Consider the following 21,252-nt stretch of genomic DNA (forward strand, 5'->3'; position numbering starts at 1 on the left):
CCTTCAGGCACACACACACTCGCGGCCCCTGTTGGTGCCCAGCCCCTCGCGGGCTCTGCAAACCGCACTACTCAGAGCTCTGCCCGTGCCTCGTCCTACAAGGACGTCTCACGCGTTATGTCCTGGGATCCCAGCCCAACCCAGCGGATCCCCACTTTTATACTCACGCTGTCCTGCGTCTTCGCCCGGCTTCGTGCACAAAGATTACGGGGTTACCGGTATCCCTTGTGCTCAATACCGAATTTGGGTTCGTCGGTAAGGGTCTGGGAAGGAAAAGCCTGCACCAGGGCCGCTGCAGAGGCAGCGGGGCGCCTCCCTGATTAGGAATTCCCACCCGGTCGCCCTTACCCGAGTCACGGCACCAAATTTGTTACGGACAAATTCAACTGGGGAGGCTAATTATAGATAAATCAATTAACAAGAATTTAGTAAGCAAGCGGTATTAAGCAAAAGAACAGCGCGGGGCAGCCGGGGAGCCTCTGCTCTGCCACGGAGCACCTTCCCCTTTTGACCTTTTTGGTTTTATACGTCCCAGTTGACGTATTTTCTCTCGATGCACTCTGCACGGGTGCAATTGGTCGCTGGGGGTCTTTTTTTCTGCCTTTGGAGGTCGCAGGAATGAAGGCTCCTCATCTTCCTTGCAGATTGTCCTTGGCCTAAAACGAAACTTGTATATAATTAGATATACAGTCTTCTATGCTAGTTGCATTCCCTACTCAGTTCAAATTCTTGTCTCCTTTAACACTCATTTTGATGAACAATGACCTTTGTATTTATTACACCCACTCTCTCCCAGTGCCCCCCAGCGTGTCCATCTCTCTGCTGCCCTCGAGCTCCTGGCCCGGCCCCGGCCGCCTGCTCCCATCCAGCTGAGGTGGTTCCAGGGCCAGCAGGAGCTCTCTGTGGTGGCGACCAACGTGGTCCCCAACGGGGACTGGACCCACCAGCTCCTGGTGCTGCTGGAAACCCCAACCCGGGCCGGGCTCACCTTCACCTGCCAACAACATCAGCCTGGAACAACCTGTGAGCCGGAACTGGGGTATGGGGGAGGAACTGGGGGCGCTGCGAGAGCCACTGGGATGTGCTGGGAGCAACTGGGAGGGAGTTGGAGAGAGCCTGGTTTCAACTGGGAGATGAGGTTGGGGGTTTGGAAGGGCTAAGAAGGGGTTTGAAGGATACTGGGGAGGGTGGGATGGGGTTCTGAGGGTCCTGGTGGGCATTGGGAAGAGACTGGGAGAGGATTTGGGGGTCCTGGGACAGTGGGGGTGACTATAAGGAGGCTGTGGGATCCTGTGAGTGACAGGAGGGGCTTTGGTGGGTCCAGGGGAGGTCAGGAAGGGATCAAGAGGGAGGTTTCAGGGGATCCTAAGTGGGCTGGGAGTGACCTGGAGGGTGCTTGGAGGGGCCAGGGTGTCTGTGAGAGTTTTTGGGAGATCCTGACCCCTGCGGACCACCCAGAGATGCTGCTGGATGCTGCCGCAGCAAGATGCTGACAGGAACTGGAGACACCCGAGTTGGGCTCTGTCTTGCTGGCACTGGGGATCGGGTTCTACCTGCGCAAGAATGTCTGGGGGGTCCCGTGTGTCGTGTCCCCCCTCCTCTGGAATGTGTGTGCTCCCCGGGGCCGCCAGCCCGATGTCACCCCCCTTTCTCTGCCCACAGAGCTCCTGAGACGCCGGCGGCCGCAGCTGCTCCCCGTGGCCTCGGGCCGAGCCAGGACCTTCCCAGCTCTATCCCCACGCTGATTTTGGGGGGGTCGAGTGTCCCCCCAGCCCTGCTGTCACTCTGGCCCTGCCCCCTGCTCCCAGTGTTCCCAGTAAAGCTTCCCAGTTAAACCCAGCCCAGTTCCTGGGGGCACTGGGGAGGGACTTGGGGGGACCCCACGGCGGGGCCGGCCCTGGGCAGGGAGGGCGGGTCCAGGTGGGGAACACTGCCTGCTGCGGGTCTGCCCGGCAACTGGTGAGTCATCAGCCCCGCTCGCTCTCATTGGCTGACTCTTCTCCACCGCGTTCTCTCATTGGCTGAGGAGAGGCCCGGCAGTGCAGAGAAGGAACGGGAGAGATCCCGCCCCGAGCACCGGCACGGGGACAACAGACCCAGCCTGGGCACAGGGAGGGAATTTATTACCAACCAAACCACGGCAGCACCAGGAGAAGGGAAAGAAATCCCTCCAGCACCTTCCCCCACCCAACGGGGATCACCCACAACAGGGTTATCCACCATGGAGAGACGGGGACATCCGAGTTTAGAGCAAAGCCAATTTTATTGAGTGTACCAGGTGTTTATACAGGGATTGACTTGTATGGTGCTTATAGAGGGCTCTGTTTTTGGTAACAATTTCCCATTGGTTACACATTCTTGGTGACATCCAGTAACCTGGGAGCATTTATCTTATCACAAAGTCTCACACCATGTTGCTTGGTCAGTCTTCTTGCCCAGGGAGACTGAAACTGTGTCTGTGTCTCCCACAGTTTCTGCTCAGTCAGACCTCAGATATCGGGCCCCTTTATCAGCTCCATTACTTTACTCTCTGTTTTATTCCCCATACAGGGACACCAGGGCTCTGCCCAACGGGGGTCACTGGGGATCATCCAGCCCGGATCCTCCCATGGGGGATGGAGCTGCAGCAGCACACCAAGCTCTTCCCTCACTCTCTTCCCTCACTCCAAGCTCTTCCCTCACTCGGGGCACTCACAGGGCTTCCCTTACTGGTGCCTCCGTTGGTGCTGGGTCAAGTGAGAGCTCCTGGAGAAGCTCTTCCCACACTTCCCACACTCGTAGGGCCTCTCCCCGGTGTGGATGCGCTGGTGCACGGTGAGGTTGGAGTTGTGCTTGAAGCCCTTCCCGCAGTCGGGGCAGCGGTAGGGCCTCTCCTCTGTGTGACTCCGCTCATGGAGGAGGAGATTGGAGCTGGTATGAAACCTCTTCCCACACTGGGGACACTCGTAGGGCCTCTCCCCAGTGTGGATGCCCTGGTGTCTTCTCAGGTGTGAGCTCCGCCCAAAGCTCTTCCCACATTCCAAGCACTCATAGGGCCGTTCCCCAGTGTGGATCACCTGGTGCACCATCAGGCCAGACATGTCTTTGAAGCCCTTCCCACATTTCCCACACTCGTAGGGCCTCTCCCCGGTGTGGATGCGCCGGTGCATGGTGAGGTTGGAGTTGTCCTTGAAGCCCTTCCCGCAGTCGGGGCAGCGGTAGGGCCTCTCCTCTGTGTGAATCCGCTCATGACTGAGGAGATGGGATCTGGTCCGAAACCTCTTCCCACACTCCCCACACTCGTAGGGCCTCTCCCCAGTGTGGATCCTCTGGTGCTCGATCAGGTGGTAGCTCCAGCTGAAACCCTTCCCACATTCCAAGCACTTGTGGGGCTTCTCCCTGCCATGAGGCTTCTCCACCAGCTCCGAGCTCTGCCTGGATCTCCGCCCGCCTTCCTGGCTCAGGGGGCTCTTTCCTCCCCGCAGCTCCCTGGGCTGGGTTTGCAGCTCCTCCTCCTGCAGCATCTCTGGGGCTTTTCCTCCTCCATCCAGGCACACCCTGGGTATGATAAATCCTGGTTTGGGGAAAAAACAAGAGGAGAGCACCTTGGAATGGAGGTTCCTCCTTGCCCAAGTTTATCTCAGGAAGTCATTGGGAATCTTGTGTCTGTAAGAACCTCCAAAACACCAAGATTCAGCCCAAAAATACTGCAAACTTCCAAGACACAAATCAAAAACTCCCTAAACATCACAACTCAGGAAAAACCTCCTCCAAAAGATAAAGATTCAGCTGCCACATAAAACCAAAGCACCAACATTTAGCCCAAGCAAGCTCAGAAACACCAAGATTCACCCCGTGAAAATCGTGGATCCACTTCCACAGTCACCTGCTGCATGTGGAGGGAGCAGCACTCCTGGGCTGGGGGGAGGCTGCAGACACAGGGAGGGGTGGAACCTTCTGCTGCTTCCTCTTTCTGCTCCTCCTCCTCCTTCTGTGTCTCTGCTCTTCCTCACACTCCTCTTCCTCCTGCTATTCCTCCTTCTCCTGCACAATCCCACCCTCTCCTGCCACCTGCATCTTTTGACCATTTTGTTCCTCAAGCCTGCTTCTCCTTCCCTTCTCCTCCTGCCTCCAGGCCCAGCACCCACTGCCGGCTCCCTCTTCCCCCCACACCCACAGCATCCCAGCGCAGGGGCAGGGATGGAGCTGGGGCAGGTCGGGCTGGGGCAGCGCTGGGCTCTCGGCCGCTCCCGCCCGCACTCGGTCCCCACTGCAGCCGCTCCCGCCAGGACAGCGCAGGGGGGCCCGGCCTTGGCGCTGCCCCACTCCCACCTCCCCAAATTCCCCTCGCGGGGCCATGGGGCCGAGGGGGGGGCGCAGGTGGGTCCAGGTGGGGAACGCGGGGAGCTGCGAGTCTGCCTGGCAACTGGTGAGTCATCAGCGCCGCGGGCTCTGATTGGCTGAGCTCTGCCCGAGCCCTGGGGCTGCAGCACAGAGGGGACACCCTGCTCCAGGGGGGATGTCCCACAAACGGGGGACCCATGAAAGGAACAACAGGAAAGTGTCTTTACAAACAGATGCTGTGAATCTACTCGGAGATAGGGCTAGAGAATTGTACATAAGGGTGTGACAGGAGAATCCATTGGTTTCCGAAAATGTCAGCCAAGGTCTTGCTAAATTCATTAACTTGGAGAAGAACAACAAAGCCTTAACAGAGCCATGAATATCATCTGCTATACAAAAGTGGGGTGCATATGAAAGGGGTAAGTAGTAGGTGGATTGAGAAGTCTGTAGCTCTCAAGTATTTCAGCCAACACAGAAAGGGAAAGGGAGATGCAGCTGGGAAAATTTGGATGAAAATGAGACGGTGTCCTCCAACAATTGGCGAGATCCCATGGCCTGAATGTCCCATGGCCTCTCCCTTTTCTTAGGAATGAAATTACTTTTACAGGATTCCTCCATCTGCTTTGTGGACAGAATTCTCTGCTGATGTCAATTTTTCCACACACCCTGGGGTTCATCCCGAATTCCTTCCACCCTCCGGGGCGGCGGGCAGGGAGTGCAGCTGAAGGTGCCTCACCCACTTTGGGTGATCGGCTCCCTTGGCTGGCGGCAGCACCGGGGATTGATTGGGGACCCGGGAGTGACCAGGAGACAGACGAGTGACACATCAGGGGGTCTGTGAAGAGTCAGCAGGGAGAGAGCACTGAAAATCTCATCAGTGAGTGCCCTGGGATCCTCGGGGAGTGAACATGGCAGGGCACCCATGGAGGGGAGAAAAGGGAAAGCCAGGGAGGGGCCTGGCCAAAGGGATGATGATCCCAAAATGTCTCTGAAGGGTCCCTTGGGAGAATGTTGAGGTAGTCTGCACATTCCCCCAGAGGTAATTAAGGACATGGACAACCAGTGGGGGAATGAAGGAAGTGGAGAAGGGATTTGTACAGCAAGGGGATGGATGGTGTTGGTGTGCTGGGAAGGGATCAGGTGAAGGGGAGTGTGCAGCAATATGGTTCAGGCAAGAAGCAGCAGGAGGAATCTGTGTAATAAGAAAAAGGATGATGGCAAAGAGGATGAACAGAAAAATACTCAGGATTGGTTTCTTTTCTAGCACCGTTTTTTCTCAGAATTTACCATCTCATACTTTCAATTCGCAGGAGAGGAAAAGCAGGAGGTCAGGATGCCAGGGGTTTCTCTGCGGTGGCAGCGGCAGCACCGGGCGCAGAGGTGCGGCACCGGGAGCACGGGCTGGGGCCTGTGGGGAGCTGCGGGGCCGGGCCGGGGCTGTGGGGCAGCCGGGGCTCAGCGCCGGGCGCTGCCTGACCCCACCAGCCCCGGGCAGGGCCGGCAGTGGCCCCCGGCCCCCAGGAGGCTGCGGGACGCCCCGGCCGCTGCCCGGCCCCGGGGAGCTGCCGGCCCTGCCCGCCGGGGGGGCCGCCTTTGGACACTGCGGCAGGACAGGCACCGGCTCTGCCACACGGGCTGGGCAGGGACCCTGAGCACAACGGGGAAAACAAAGGAACAGCTGGGAAATGCAGAGTGCACATGGAAGGATCAGGATTTGCTGTTCAGGATTTGCTTTGGGTCCCTGCAGAAAGGAAAGGTTTTGCAGAAAGCTCAGCAGCTCTCAGAGGATGAGCACCCACAGGCAGTGACCGGGGCTGCAGGAGTGGCACAAGAAGTCCTGCAGCACTTGGGCACAAAGGCACAGCAGCTGAAGGCAAGAAGGGATGAGCAAAAGGCCAAGCTGAAGGCAAAGGCCATGGCAGAGTTCCCACAGCCCCTGAGGGATCAACCCCAGGGCCCAAGGGGGCCCCAGCACCCAGGGCATGACGGGGTCGGCCACAAGCACCTGGCAGAGGCATTGCCCTCCTGGCCAGGGCAGAGCCCACCCAAACAGCCCCTGGGAAGGAGTCAGGGCTCCAGCTGCAGCCCACAAGGACACTGCAAGCACAGACAGCAGCACCCTCAGCAGCAGCAAGTCCACCCCTGCATGGACATGGATTGTCAGGGCTCTCTGAGCTCCCATCCCACCGGGGACCCACCACACTGGAGCCCTGGAGAACATTCAGGCTGGGTCTGCATCCAGAGGAGGCCTCTCCTGATGGACACAGGGGCCTCTCCATCCACTCGGAATCTTACACCTAAGCGGGACAACTGCTAAAAATGTCTTTGAGTATTCAGGGGAGAAGTAGGAAAGAGGAGTGGCTTTATTCAACCACTTCTAGCATATGTGGGAAAGGGTTTGAAATGCAAGAATTTTTACCTGCTCCTAATTGTGACTATAGTTTACAGGGAAGGGATTTGATCGCTAAACTGGGAATGCAAATTAACATTATAAAAGCTGACACAGAGGCTAGTTCTGTTTTACCTTTGTGTCATATGTCTGGCAAGGCCTATGCTGAAGTGAACCCAGAAGTGTGGGCAGCCTCAGGGAAATGGGGAAAATTAGATATGGAGCCTCTTCAAAGTACTTTGAAGCAACCAGCACAAGTGTTGTCTAGAAGCAACACCCTATTCCAAGGGAGGGAAGAATGAAAAATGCATATTATATGATTGGCTCATTGCAAATATTAAAATGAATACTATATGTGTTATGTTGGAAAGTTGTGTCCTAGTAATCTCTTTTAAGCAGTGCTGTATTAATCTCTTTTAAGTAGTGTGCTACATACAGTTTTTAGCCTATATCATGCGATTAAAATAGAAACTATGTGACATAAGATACTTTTTGTAACTAGCTCAAGGAATGGAAAAGATAATCAAGAAATTCTTTGCATTATTGATGCTGGATAGAGATCACAGCAACAGACAATTGGAACCCCAGAAAAGAATCATTGCCTCCTTTGCAGAAAAGCTCAGACTTCCAGGAACCAAGAAGGCTGATGTACAACATGGGGGGGAATCTAAAATTAAGCAGAAACACCCTGGTTTGAAAGGAATGTTTGAATCTTGTATGAGATATATGAATATGCAATAGGCCATTGCTTTTAAGGGGTAATCCTTTATAAGCAAGGTGTGCTATTTGGTGGAGTGCCAGGCAACCGGACTCCATAATTGTTTACATTTATTGTCTCTTATTGTCCTAATTTTTATGACTATTTTCTTACTAATAAAGTTCTAAAATTTTAACAAAAGTGAATGGTGTTTTTCACAGGAAGGAAGGGGAATTAGACAAAGCGCAGGACAAACCCACAGAGCTGTGTGTGCTTGTAAGAGCCTGGCACTGAAATGCCCTGAGCAGGAAGGCTTCAATAGCTTCTGGTAACACCATGTCAGCTAAAAGGGGGCAAAATCAATTCTGACTTCTTCAGCAACCACTGGATCACTTATTAAGGTATTTCTAAAAGAAATAATTCCAATAAAAGGGATTGTGGAAGCAATAGAATCAGACAGTAGAACTCATTTTACAGGAAAAATCCTTCAGGGGGTTATTTCAGCTTTAGGAATACAATGGGACCTCCAGAACCCCTGGCACCCCCACAGCTCAGGCTGGGTAGAAAGAATGAATAGGGAACTAAGGAAACACCTCTGGAAGCTGGGGATAAAAACCAGGATGCCATGGGTACAGCTTTTGCCATTGTCTTGGGCAAGAAGAAGAGCCAGACCCAGGCCAGATATTCAATTCAATCTCCCATGGAATTGATCTTGGGAATTCCTTACCCTGGGAATTCTCCACCTAGTGCAGGGTGGAGATAAGGGATGTACATTTAAAGCAGTCTGTGGCCAGAATCCTGTCTCTGGTGCAATCTCTCCCCCAGGAAGCTGGGCTGGCACAGAGCCTGCCTTGGCACTTTGCTGCTCCCAATGATATGTATGTTTGTTATAATTTGCACCAATGTAATATTGTTGTATTTGGTTAAGGGAAATATGATTTGACACGTATAATATTTTGTTATTGCAAAGCACAGACGCCAGCACTGAGAACTGCCCCCCCCCCCATATTGGTTACACCAATACCGGCTTTCTTGGACAAAGCCTCATTTACAATTTAACACATGTGGCTCGCCTGAAGATGGGGAGATGGGCTGCTCAGAAGGGCGATACTGGAATGCCTGGGCACTGATCATCCTGGTAACAACCCTAGATTGGGATTGCTGAACTCCTCCGGGCTGATACATCTGAAAGCCACGGCTCCATAACTCCATCAGAGGATCGAGGATCATCCACACCTGGACTTGGATTGTTCAACCTTGACTCAGAGAAAAGAACTTCATGAATATGTGGGACTTTGAATAGAAAGAAAAGGCAGATGGCTGAAATCCCAGCCTTGGGCAGAAAATTTCCTGTAAGAACTGCAGGGTCCAGGAGGGTGTGTGTGTGCCTAAGGTAGGGGAACCTCTGCCAAATGGCGTCCTTCCTGTCACACACCCAGTGCCGACCCCAGGCTCAGCACTGTCCTTCTCCTTGTGGCTGGCTCAGACAGAATTTGATCCTAAATAAAATTTTCATTTTTCATTTTTATTTGGATGGACAAATTTTCATTTATAACACCAACATCCAAGCAGGACATGGGCTCTGCCTAAGGAGTGCAAAGCAGCACCACTGGTGGCCAAGTGGCGTGGCCCATGCCAAGGGGCCCCAAGGCCAGAAACAGCCGCCAGCACAGCTGAACACGGGGGGACCCCTCAGCCTGGGCTCCAGGTCTCTGCAGCCCCGGAGATTTGCACTTCCCGCCTGCAGCAGGAGGATGGGAGGCCCCCCTGAGCCTGCACTGAAGGCAGCGCAGCAGCAGCCAGGGCTCCACAGCGGGGCAAGGCCCTGGGCCTGCCCACACCTCCTCTGCTGAAATCCTCGGCCTGGCCACCCTCCCTGGGCAGCTCCAGCCACCGGGGCCAGCCCTTGCTGCCACTGCTGCAGCTTCAGTGCTCGCTGGGCCTGCACTGCCACAGCTGCTGGGGAGACACCGGGACAATTCCACTCACTTACACTCACACTGCATTAGCTGGGTTGGTGGAAAATGTAGCAAGTTTCATTAAAAAAAAAAAATTATTTCTCTACTCAGGCTTGGTTTGCCTTTGCCTTGGGGAAAGAAATTTTAAAGGTTTTGTTAAGGGCTGTTACACCACTCTGTGGAGATGAGTTTAACATCTCAACCCACTGGGAATACCCCAAAAGATACCCACAAAACATCAGTGCCCAGCAGCAAACAGCAACCAACACCTACCCCAGACACTGCCCCCGGCAGAGTTAGAGGCACCTGGTCTGCAAAAGGCTGAGAAGGAAATTCAGGAGTTCGAACCTAATTAACATCAGAGACAAAGAAATCTGGGTCCAGTAGGAAACCAAATACTAAAAACTACACAACTTGGAAGCAATGAACATTAAACCAATGGAATTAGATTAGTTCAGACTGTATAAATTTAGGAAAATCTAGTAAAACTCACATGTCATGGGATAATTTTCTCTGCACAGCCAGCCTATGTGTGAATGAAATGATTTCTGTTGCACATCTTTGCCAGAACCAAGGAATGCCTTGACTCTCTAGCACTAAAGATATTGTTGGATATTTTTTTTTCCCTGCAGTTTCAGAGACAAGATTACACTATGAGAATAACTTTCCGTAATAATTGTCCTGGCTTGTAAGATAAGCATGTATTCTATCTGCCATCTGTTGGAGGTTGGGCAGTTTTCTTATCTCTTCCAAGAACAATGTCTCCCTCTGGGGAGATATCTTCAGTTCGTGGACCATCGATAGACTCACTGCATGACCAGTAAAGTTACATCATCCCATTGTGAGATGCTCCACCCAGAGGGAGGAGCCAAGCACCCCTACCTGCATAAAATCTGCACTTTTTGGGACACTGAGCAGCTATTAGCTGGATTCCCAGAAAAGCAGCTCTTTTCTCTGCTGGATTCCCAGAGGAAGACCAAGCCCAACTACTACCAGACCTTCAAAGAAAACTCCACCCTTCTAGAGATCGCCAATCCAGCAGCATTTCATCTGCCACTCCAGGAAAAACAGCCACCATTTAACTGGACTACTGCCAACACCCTAACTCCTCAGGGTGTTAGGTTTCTGATTCTATCACTAGTTTTGTTTGTACTAATTACATTTTTATTATTATTATTTTTATTTAGTTTTTCTCCTAATAAGGAACTGTTTTTCCCATTCCCATATCTTTACCTAAGAGCTTTCTTTGAAATTGTGGTAATTCGGAGAGAGGGAGTTTACCTTTTCCATTTCACAAGAGGCTTTTGCCTTCCTTCACAGACTCCTGCCTTTTCAAACCAAGACAGAGCCCTTGGACAATCTTCCACCCCTGTACCTGAATTCTCCTCCCCAGGCTCAGGCCCCTGTGCCTGCACCAGCGGGGCACCCGCCTCAGCCTGCACAGGCACAGGCACCGCCGTGTAACACACAGCCCTCGGCTCCGCTGCTGCCGGACCCATCAGGTCCCTCCCAGCCCCACCTGCACCACAACAGGCAGACGATCCCGGGCACACACCTCCCCCTGGGAAAACTGCTTATCCTCCAGCTAGCAGAACACGGTGCAAGACACGGAGAGAAAACCATGACGATAGTGAGGAGGAAGGGGACAGACCCAGTCTTTACCCTCTAAGGGAAGTACCAACCGCTCCCGGAGTCATTGGGTACGTAAATGTGCCGATCAATATGGGAGATGTAAGAGCTTTCAGCAAGGAAATGCAGAAATTAATGGATAATCCTCTCGGGGTGGCAGAGAGGCTGGATGAATTTTTGGGGAACATCATCTATTCATATGATGACATCTGCGCCATTCTAAGGTCGTTATTCAACGCTGAGGAATGGGACATGATACGGCAGGCTGCAATAAATGATTGAGAACACAGGAATCCCCAGGGAGGGAGTGGCACGAGAGAAAGCCTGAACAGAGGCCATCATAGAACACCCAGGCAGAGAAGGATCAGTCTAAAATGATAGGGCTAAGGAACATGGTAATACAGGGAATTTGGGGGATGGTACCAAAGGGACAGAACATTAGTAAAGCATTGGGGGAATGCCAGGGGAGGGATGAAATACCCACCAAATGGCTGGAGAGGCTGAGAAAGAGCCTCCAAATGTATTTGGATACCAACCCTAATTCACCTGTTGGAGCTATTCTGTTTAAAACACAATTTGTTGCTAAATCATGGGAGGACATATGGAAAAAGCTAGAAAAAAGAGAAACTTGTCAAGAGAAAAGCCTCCAGGAATTGTTAAGGGAGACACAGAAGGTTTACATAAGAAGGAATGATGAAAAATAAAAAGCACAGGCAAGGATACTGGTGGCGCAATAAGGGAAGTGCAAAAACAGGAGCAGATACAAAATCCCGGAAAGCTGACACAAACACAACAGCCCCAGGGAAAACCTAACCCCTCTCAGAAGAAAGGCATAAACAAACAGGTAAGCAGCCCTGAGTGCTTTTACTGTAAACAGAAAGGGCACTTTAAAAGAGACTGTAAGAAGAGAATGAAGGATGAACAGATCTTCCAGGAGGATTAGAGGTGTCAGGGGCTTTATAATTTGGGGTCCAGAACACCTGGAGAGCCCTTGATAAAATTAAAAATTAGACCCCAAAAACAAGAATTGGTGGTTTTGGTCAATTCAGGCGCAGAAAGAACTACAGTTCAGCGACTGCCACCTGGATGTACTAAAAGCAAGGATTCAATGGTGGTCATTGGGGCTAAAGGGGAACCCTTTAAGGTTCCGGTTTTAACAAATGTGGAAATAGAAAATAAGTTTTAACTGGGGAACATAGTACTGGTAGAAGAAGCAGATAATAATTTACTGGGGAGGGATCTAATGGTAGCTCTGGGGATAAGCCTGATAGCACAGGACTCCCAGCTCACAGTAAGTTTATACAAAATAACCGCTGAGGACAAAAATGAGATAAATCCCAAAGTGTGATTTGGGAAGAGGCGGGGAGGTTAAACACTCCACTCAGGAAGAGGCGGGGAGGTTAAACATGGAGCCAATTCACACTGAGATCCAGAGACTGGAGGATCCAATCAGGATTAAACAGTACTGCATTCCCATGAAAGGCAGGAATGGACTGAAGGCTGTAATAGAAGATCTAAGAAAGAAAGGCACATTGGAACTGTGCGTGTCAAGACATTACACTCCTACCTTGGCAGTACAGAAGGCGGATGGTAATTACAGGCTGGTGCAAGATTTGAGGGTGGTAAATCTATTCTCTGTACTCACCAAACCTATTTGGACAAGCCCTTGAAAAACTCTTAAGTGAGTTTGTGCCCGTTAAAGGGACCAAATTACTACAATACGTAGATGACCTATTGGCAGCCGGACTTAGGGAGGAGGATGTGTGGGACCATAGCACTATTAAACTTCTTTGGGGAAAAAGGGTTGAAGGTCTCAAACTGAAATTACAGTTCACAGAGCCTGAGGTCAAGTACCTAGGGCATTGGTTAACAAAAGGTAAGAAGTTGGATCCGGACAGGATAACAGGTATCATTACTTTACCCCCTCCATGAACAAAAAAGGAGGTCAGGCAGCTGCTGGGGCTTCCAGGATACTGCAGGCAATGGATCGAGGGATATAGTGAGAAGGAAAAGTTTCTTCATGAAAAGCTTATCACGGACAAGCTAAAGTAGACAGAGCAGGATGAGGAGGGTTCCAAGAAATTAAAAGAAACCCTCGCAGCAGCTCCAGAGTTGAGCCTCCCTGATGTAAAGAAACCTTTTCAGCTGTTCCTGGACATCAGTAATCACACTGCCCATGGGGTTTTAACGCAGGATTGGGCAGGGGCCAAGAAGCTGGTGGGGTATGTATCAAAGCTTTTAGATCCTGTAAGCAGAGATCTTACCAAGCAATTGTAGCAGTGACAGTATTGGTGGAGGAGGCTAAGAAGGTGACTGTTACAGAATTTCTGAGAGAGAGGGCATGATTTATGTCTGAAGTGAGAATTGAGCTTCCCCTCAGTCTAGGCCACAGATTTGGGGCTTGTGAGGCCTTCCAGCCTCTGATGCAGTTAGAAATGAAGAGCTTGTGGCGCAGATAGAAATTGTATTAAGGTGTGATGCGAAGCACTGGGCTGTCTGGGTGTAAAGTAGTATAGGTTTATAGTGTAAGGTTTAGGCCACTTTAAGACAAAGGTAAACAATGTTAGCTTGCCAATGAGAGTGCTTTGTAAACTATAAACTATATAGAAGTGTATAAAAACTGCCATCTTCTCTCGAATAAATGGAGAACATTGCATTAATCATATTGGTTGGATGTGTGTTCTGTCCTGTCCAGCTTCCCGTTATCTGAGGTCCCTGGTCGCAGGTGACCGTCGGGGCATTCTGCAGCAAAAGGCTGACAAGTGGCCAACTGACGCCAGGCTCCTACAATATGAGGCTGTATTAATCCACTCCCGGGATTTGGAATTGTGAACTACCTCGGTGCAAAATCACGCGCGATTCCTGGCTGGGGAAGCCGCAGGAGTGCCTTCCCATGACTGCGCAGAAGTGGTGGAGCTGCAGATCAAAATAATGCCAGATTTAGAAGAAGGTGAAAAATGGTTTGTGGGTGGTTCTGCAAGGGTCATAGATGGGAAAAGGAAATCAGGATATTTCCTGATGGCAAAACCGGGGTGGTAGTGGAATCAGGACCCCTGAATCCCGGATGGTCAGCACAAGCTTGTGAGTTGTACGCAGTATTGAGGGCCCTGTGGAAATTAGAAGGGAAAAAAGGAACAATTTTTACAGATTCAAATTATGCATTTGGGGTGGTACACATATTTGGAAAGATTTGGGAAGAACGAGGGTTACTCAATACTCAGGGAAAGAGGCTAGTGCATGAAGAAATAATCAGGCAAATCTTAAAGGTTATAAGGGGGCCAGAGGCAATTGCCATAGTCCACGTGAAAGGGCACCAGACAGGAATGCAGTTCAGGACCCAAGGGAACAATTTAGCAGACAAAGAGGACAAAAGCGTGCCTCTAATGAAGGTAAGTACCCCAGGAATCGAAGAAGGGGAGTTTCAGGAATATCCTCCCCACCCCTTCCTGAAGGAAATCGAGGGGTACAAGAAGATAGGAGGCCAGCTAGAAGGAGGTAAGTGGAAATTGCCAGATGGGAGGGAGCTGTTGTCTAAAGACTACAGCAGAAACATCCTGAGGAGATTACATCAACAAACACACTGGGGATTCCAGGCCCTGGCAGAGCAATTCCCTGGATTCTTCAGGTGCAAGAGGATTTATGAACTGGTAAAACAAGAGGTGCAGGGGTGTATGATTTGTCAAAAGATTAATCAGGCAAAAACACGGCAGCTGGCACTGGGAAGTCACCCAGTGGCATACAGACCTTTCAAAAGGATTCAGGTAGATATTACTGATCTGCCTAAGGTGGGGAGATATAAATTTTTATTGGTAATAGTGGACAAACTAACCCACAGGGTAGAAGCCCTCCTGAGCTCTCAGGTGATGGCTCAGACAGTATCAAAATTTCTACTAGAAGAAATCATACCCTGATGTGGGTTAGTAAAATACATAGATGCGGACCAGGAGACACACTTCACCTCAAAAATTATTAGACAACAAGCCAACGCTCTGGGGATCCAGTGGGAATACCACACCCCATGGCATCCTCAGAGCTCTGAACAAGTTGAAAGGATAAATCAAACATTAAAGGTTCAATTAGCAAAATTGATTCTGGAAACAAAAATGTCCTGGTTAGAGCGCCTCCCCTTAGCCTTGCTGAATATCCAGACCATGCCTCACTCCGAGACTGGAGTGTCACCTTTCAAAATGCTGTATGGGATGCCATATGAACATGGTATGCCAGTGGGGCATCCGAGGATAGAAGATGCACAGACACAGCCGTATCTCATAGCCATAAGTAAGAATCTGCAGGAATTGCAGAAGCAGGGAATAATAACACAAGGTGCCCCTTTAGGTTTTTCCACACATAAAGTACAACCTGGGGACAAAGTGCTCATAAAAACGTGGAGAGAAGCCCCACTGACACCTCACTGGGAAAGCCCTTTTCTCGTCCTCTTAACCACAGGTACAGCAATACAAACAGCAGAAAAGGGGTGGACACACGCATCCCGAGTGAAGAAGGTCGAGCACCAGGAAGAGATGCCAGAGTGCAAAGTCACCTCTCCTCCTGGGGATTTGAAGATAACCTTGTGGTGGCCAAGTAAATGACTGACAGGGATCTGATAACGTGCACTGAACCTCATTGTGAATGTTATCCATTTCTATATTTCAAATGTGAGTATTGTAACAAGGTTTGGGTCACACACTGTAGAAGGGAATATTGGCCAAAGGGTTTATGTGATAAGTGCCTAGAAGGGGAACTAGCCATATCTTAGAGCTGTGGGTCTCAGATTCAGTCAAAGAAAGAAACTGAGAATTTCTAGCCAGGCAAAAAAGCTGGGAAAGAGCTGGGGAAGAATGTAAATAATGCTTTATTTCTCTTGTTTTTCACATTGTTTATAGTTAAGTTCTATCACTGTGTGTCAAGCACTTTTGCACCAATGCTCTGGATTGTTTTCACTTCAGAACAAATAGATTTGATCCTTGCGAAGCTCTGTATAAAAGAGCTGTGTATTTTGAATAAATGGGAGTTTTACTCTCAGCAGCCTTCTGAGTCAAGTCTATTCATTCCCATCCTGCCTCGACAGCAACAAGAGCTTGCCACAAGCCTAGGAATAATCGAAGCGGACTCTGAGATCTGCTTTCATTTGTTTCAAAACAGGCTAAGGGGAAAATTGAGATCAAAAGCTCAAATCATTACTGTTGAGTGCCGGAGGTTAAATAAAGTACCCTGCAGTGCAGATACAGTTAAACTACCAAGGTGGAGCATCTTTTAACGGAGGTATGCAGCTCAGTCCAGGTATGACACCACAGAAGACTATTCTTGCTGCCGAGAAAATGGTTTACCTCACCACTGGTGGCAACCCAGTGGGCACAGGCAAAGGCAGAGGAATAATAATCGTGGGGATCCTGATCAATCTGAGTCCAGCAATGTGCCTCAAGACCAGCACGCGTTGCACTGACTGGCCCAGCACAGAGGTGTGAGGCCCCGGTGAAGGTGCGGGCTCTGCATACAGACTGTCCGGAGAGCACACGGGGAATCGGAGGCTCCGACAGCCCCAGCCCCAAGGAACTGCGGCAAGGGTAAGATAAGCGGGCACTGTCCCATAAACGGCACCCAGCAGGGGATACGCAAGCTAAAAGAAAGAATAAGGTGTTACTCACAAAGGGCGACCCCCAAGGACAGGCAGTCAGAGCACAAGGTACATAAAAGAAATGTTGAACAGATATCTGTCCCAATCTGTGATAAATGTAACCGCACAGTATGGACTGGGGGAAGGATGGAGTCAGTGTTTGTAGCATACTTTCAGGCTAACCCACTGTGTTATGACAATAACCACTTGGGAATGTGTGTTATGGGTGGACAGACATACTGGGTCGGGAAGAACTTAAAATATGAGACCAAGATGTCCCTCAAAAATGAGCCAGTTATCTTGGACCTTTTAGAGGATTAGGATGACCGCCTTTGTTTGCAATATGACAGGATGTTCTGCTTTTCAATAACAAAGAGGGAGTGGACCCGGAGAGCAAAATTAAACAGGTATCACAGGAACTAAAAAGACAAGAGGCAGAGATGAGAAAAAGAAGGATGGAGCAAGAAAGGCTGAGAACCCTAAGCGAGCAATATGATCAGCTCAAAAAACAATATACCAGTTGGAGTTTCCCTGCCTCCGATCAAAACCTATTTGTGGATCTGATGCAAGAAACTGCAACAGAATTGGGGCTGTCCAATTGCTGGATCTGCAGAGGGCTCAAGTCTGCAGAGAAGTGGCCTTGAAAAGGTGAGAGCTTAGCTCTAGATCAACTCCTGAAATGGGATAATGCTATAATTGGGACATTTTGCATTAGCAGGGAGGGAAAGGAGCACACTGAAATGGTGGGATACACTTCATGTCTGTCCACTCCAACAGTAAATTCCTTTAACAAAAGCAGAATCTGGCAGCCAGAAATCCCTACTGGAGTACTCCAGTACCTAGTAGGTACCTAGTAGGGTACTGGAGCTGGGAAAAAGGCACTAAATGTGAATGGAGAGAAAAAAATTGAACACTGCTGGAACAAAGGCTCTGGAGCTAACCTTTACCAATCCTTAGATGAATTGAGAGGATTCTGGAGTAAACCCAAAAACACAAAAGTCAGGTGGAAAGCCCTGAATGGTTTATATTGGATTTGTGGGAAGAAAGCATACAGCAAACTACCTCAGTGGTGGAGAGGATCATGCACTATTCAATTGATCAGACACGTTTTCTTTACCCTACCTCAATCAGAACACAGCTCACTAGGGGCCCCCTTATACGAAACTTTGAGCAGAAGAAGAAGGGATTTGAAAAAGAAATTCCCTATCTTTGGTGGGGGTCAGACCTGGGGCGAGAAGTGGCCAGCAGAAAGAATAATAGAGGATTATGGTCCTGCAACATGGGCCCAGGATGAAAGCTGGGGGTATAGGACCCCAATTTATCTGTTAAACCGACTAATAAGACTTTGGGCAGTGGTAGACATGGTCTCTAACCACACCTCAAATGCCCTTGAGCTGTTGTCTAAACAACACTCCCAAATGAGGGCCTTGGTGTATCAAAACAGAATAGCCCTGGACTATTTACTAGCAGAGGGAGTAGGGGTCTGTGGAAAGTTTAATGAATCATAATGCTCTATAGAGATTGATGACTATGGAGAAACCATCAGAGGCCTGTGACAGAAATTAAAAGGGTAGCACATGTCCCAGTACAAAAATGGAACTCCGTACTCCAAGCATCCTGGTGGGATCATCTGTTTGATGGAGCACGGTGGAAAAAGGTAATATTTTTTTATATTGTGTTCAATAGCTGGGATCATATTCCTACCCTGCCTGATACCATGCTTTATCAGGTCGATACACTCAGTAGTGCAGGGTATGCAGGTGGCTGCCATGCCCACAGACCCAGAATGTGCTATGGGAAAAACAAATCAGGTATCAAAAATAATGAAAGTGGGGGAGGAAAATCTACATGGTAGGGCAGCAGATGCTTTGGCCAGATTCAAAGAGCAGATACAGGGAGAAGGGGATGTCTACAAATTGTACCAGGGAATTCCAAGACAAGAGTGGGATAATAAGCCTTCAGGGAACTAAGAGGTTTATTTCCTTCTTATAAAGAACTAGGAAATGGGATAGTAGTATAGGGTAGAAGTAAAGTCACACATAATTATGTAAAAAGTTTAGAAATCAGGAATTACTATGTTTATGTAGAAGGGGAGGGATTGTTTTGTGTATATGGGATAATTCATGCAGATAAAAATTGCCATATATATTTTATGTATGTATTGGTAAGAAATACCCTTATAAAAAGATTTTTAAGCACACAAGTCAGTGTCCGGGATTGCATCTCAGTGTTGAAACCACCTGGACAAGAGGAAGGAGATCTTCATTTACAAATGAATGAATGTGGCCAGCCCAGAGATGGGTGTTCCTCAAGGTGATCCACCAGGATGATGAATACCTGATAAATATCTAAGACTGAGATAGCTGGAGCCATCTGTGAGATACATCTCAATACTGGATTCCTGGATTCTGGGAACACATCGTGGATGTTTATCACTCCCCGGACATGGTTTTGTTCCCTGGATGTTTATCACTCGCCGGCCATGGTTTTGTTCAGCTCCTTGCAGAGAAAGAACTCCACAGGAATATGTGCAGACCTGAAAGGAAGAAAAGGGACTCTGCCTCGGGCAGGACAGTCGGTGTGAAACAGAGGGGACCCTCTGCTGTAGCGATCAGACCTGTGTCTCCCCCAGCACCGGTACCCAGGCTCTGCACTGACCGTTTTGAATGGATTGTGGCTCTTTTTTTTCTTCTCTAAATTTATACTTTGATCATTTAATAAATTTTCGTTAATTAATAAATTGGAGCATTCATTTATCACAAAGGTGATCCTTTAACTCATTAACAGTTAATAGTGTGTTTAAAAATATGCTTTAAAAAGAAAAAATAAAAGCAGCATATTCTGGGGTGGCCACATATGAGTCATCCAATGGCTGATCTGGAAAAGAATTTTCCTTCCAGCAGCCTGGAGAGGAGCTTAAGAAATGCAAATTAACAGTGCTGGGGTAAAGCATGGACAATGTATTTGGGTTTCTTGCCTGGGGCTGGAATTGGGCTGATTCCCTCTGCCCCCTCATCCCAAACTCCACCATCTCCCACAGATGGAATTTGCACAGCTGAAGGCAGAGCCCATGCTGAGGATCTCTGACTCTGCAACAGAAATGGCTGAAGCTGCAAAGGGAAACAGCAAATGGAGAATGTTGGGAAAACTTCACCAAAATAAGGGAGGGATCATCCCTCTGCCCACTCCAACATCTGCTGTCACTGTCTGTGTTTTATAGGGTGGATTCGAGCATTGGGGTTTTTGCTACCACAAGTTCAGAAAAATCAGTTAGAATACAAGTATTTGGTGTTTACATTAGAGAAAATCAGTCAATTGATGCAGCCCCAGCTCCCGAGGGAGTGCCAAAAATCGAAAAACCAAAACGGCTACCAGAAGAAAATCTACAACACCACAGACCAGCCCCTGGGAACCCTATGAAACTCATATCAGGAGCCACAGAACCCATTTATCATTTCAATGGCATCATTAAATTACAAGCTGTCCTCCAAATAAGAACCAACCAGACAACTCCAGCTCCTGACCTTCCTGCTGACCAAGCCACTGAAATGAGGAACACAACATTTCACCAGGGGATGGGATCAGATTATCTGTTAGAAGAAAAAGGTGGAGTTTATGGAAAATTAAATGACTCAAACTGCTGTTGGCAAAGAGATGTCAAAGTTCTCTGTCTCCTGATAGGAATTTGTGAAAAATGCCAATCACTTGGTTTTTAGAATTTTAAAAGTTTAATAATAATAAAATGGTGAAATAAATAGGAATATAATTAGACTGATAAAAATTTATAGTTAGGACAATTATAAGACAATAAAATGGAAAGAATATCTGAGGTCCAGATGCTCTCAGGCACTTAAGCCAAGAGGAATGTACCTTGTGAATGAAGGAATCACCCCTAAAACAATACACTGTTTCATATTCATATATCCTTCATGGTTATGCATGCATTCTATTTGAAACAAAAAACTCTGTCTGTTTTATGTCAGCTGTTTTTTTTAATTCCCACGGGGCCTTCGAGTCTGAGCAAGGCGTGAAGAAATCAGCTTCTTCTAATAAGAAAACCATAAATTGCTCTTCTCTGGAGAATTTGCGTGTTCCTTGAAGCGAGTATCTCATTCCTTAAACACCTCCCCCCCACACACAGACATAGTTTCTTTTTTACTACTAAAGCTTCATTTTACCTACAAAGCTACATTTACCATACTGTTATATGTAGCAGATATCATTTGTGCCATTTCTAATATGATATATGTGACACTGAATATTTGTTAGATTTGTTAGAACACTGTAACACTCTACACGTTTGTATTAGGATTCCCCCCCCACCCTCGCAGGTGAGACCGGGTGTATATTGGAAACTGATTTATAAGTCAGAAGGTGCGGCTCCACAGGAGATGGGCCATGGCTGGGGAGATGCAGGAACCCCCGGTGCTGATCCTTGCCTGAAGGACCCGAGATGGATATCATGGAAATCCTTGGGCAGACACAGGTGAATGCAGCGTTCCCTCCCGTAAATTTCATCAAGGGATTCAACAAACTCCAGACACTGAATTGTTCTCCCTCATCACCAAAGCAGAAAATCTTATTAACATGTGGACTCCGAAGAGAAGACTGACTGCCGAAATCTTGGCCTCAGGCAGAATTT

The 21,252-nt window shown here is 48.8% G+C and overlaps 2 protein-coding genes across 2 annotated transcripts in view; one reads left to right on the forward strand and one right to left on the reverse strand.

Moving 5' to 3' along the window:
* LOC144246964 (uncharacterized) overlaps positions 1 to 21,252 on the forward strand; it is a 712,254-nt gene that overhangs the window by 480,164 nt on the left and 210,838 nt on the right. The window lies entirely within an intron of this gene.
* Positions 2,535 to 21,252, reverse strand: part of LOC146764352 (uncharacterized) — a 70,152-nt gene continuing 51,434 nt past the window's right edge. Inside the window, exon 2 of the mRNA XM_085565270.1 lies at positions 2,535 to 3,306. Coding sequence (XP_085421396.1) covers positions 2,706 to 3,306 — 601 coding nt within the window. The 3' untranslated portion in view covers positions 2,535 to 2,705. The remainder of the gene's footprint in view (positions 3,307 to 21,252) is intronic.

The sequence above is a fragment of the Lonchura striata genome, chromosome 35, assembly GCF_050655825.1.
Source record: "Lonchura striata isolate lonStrDom1 chromosome 35, ASM5065582v1, whole genome shotgun sequence".
In the NCBI taxonomy this organism is placed as follows: Eukaryota; Metazoa; Chordata; class Aves; order Passeriformes; family Estrildidae; genus Lonchura; species Lonchura striata.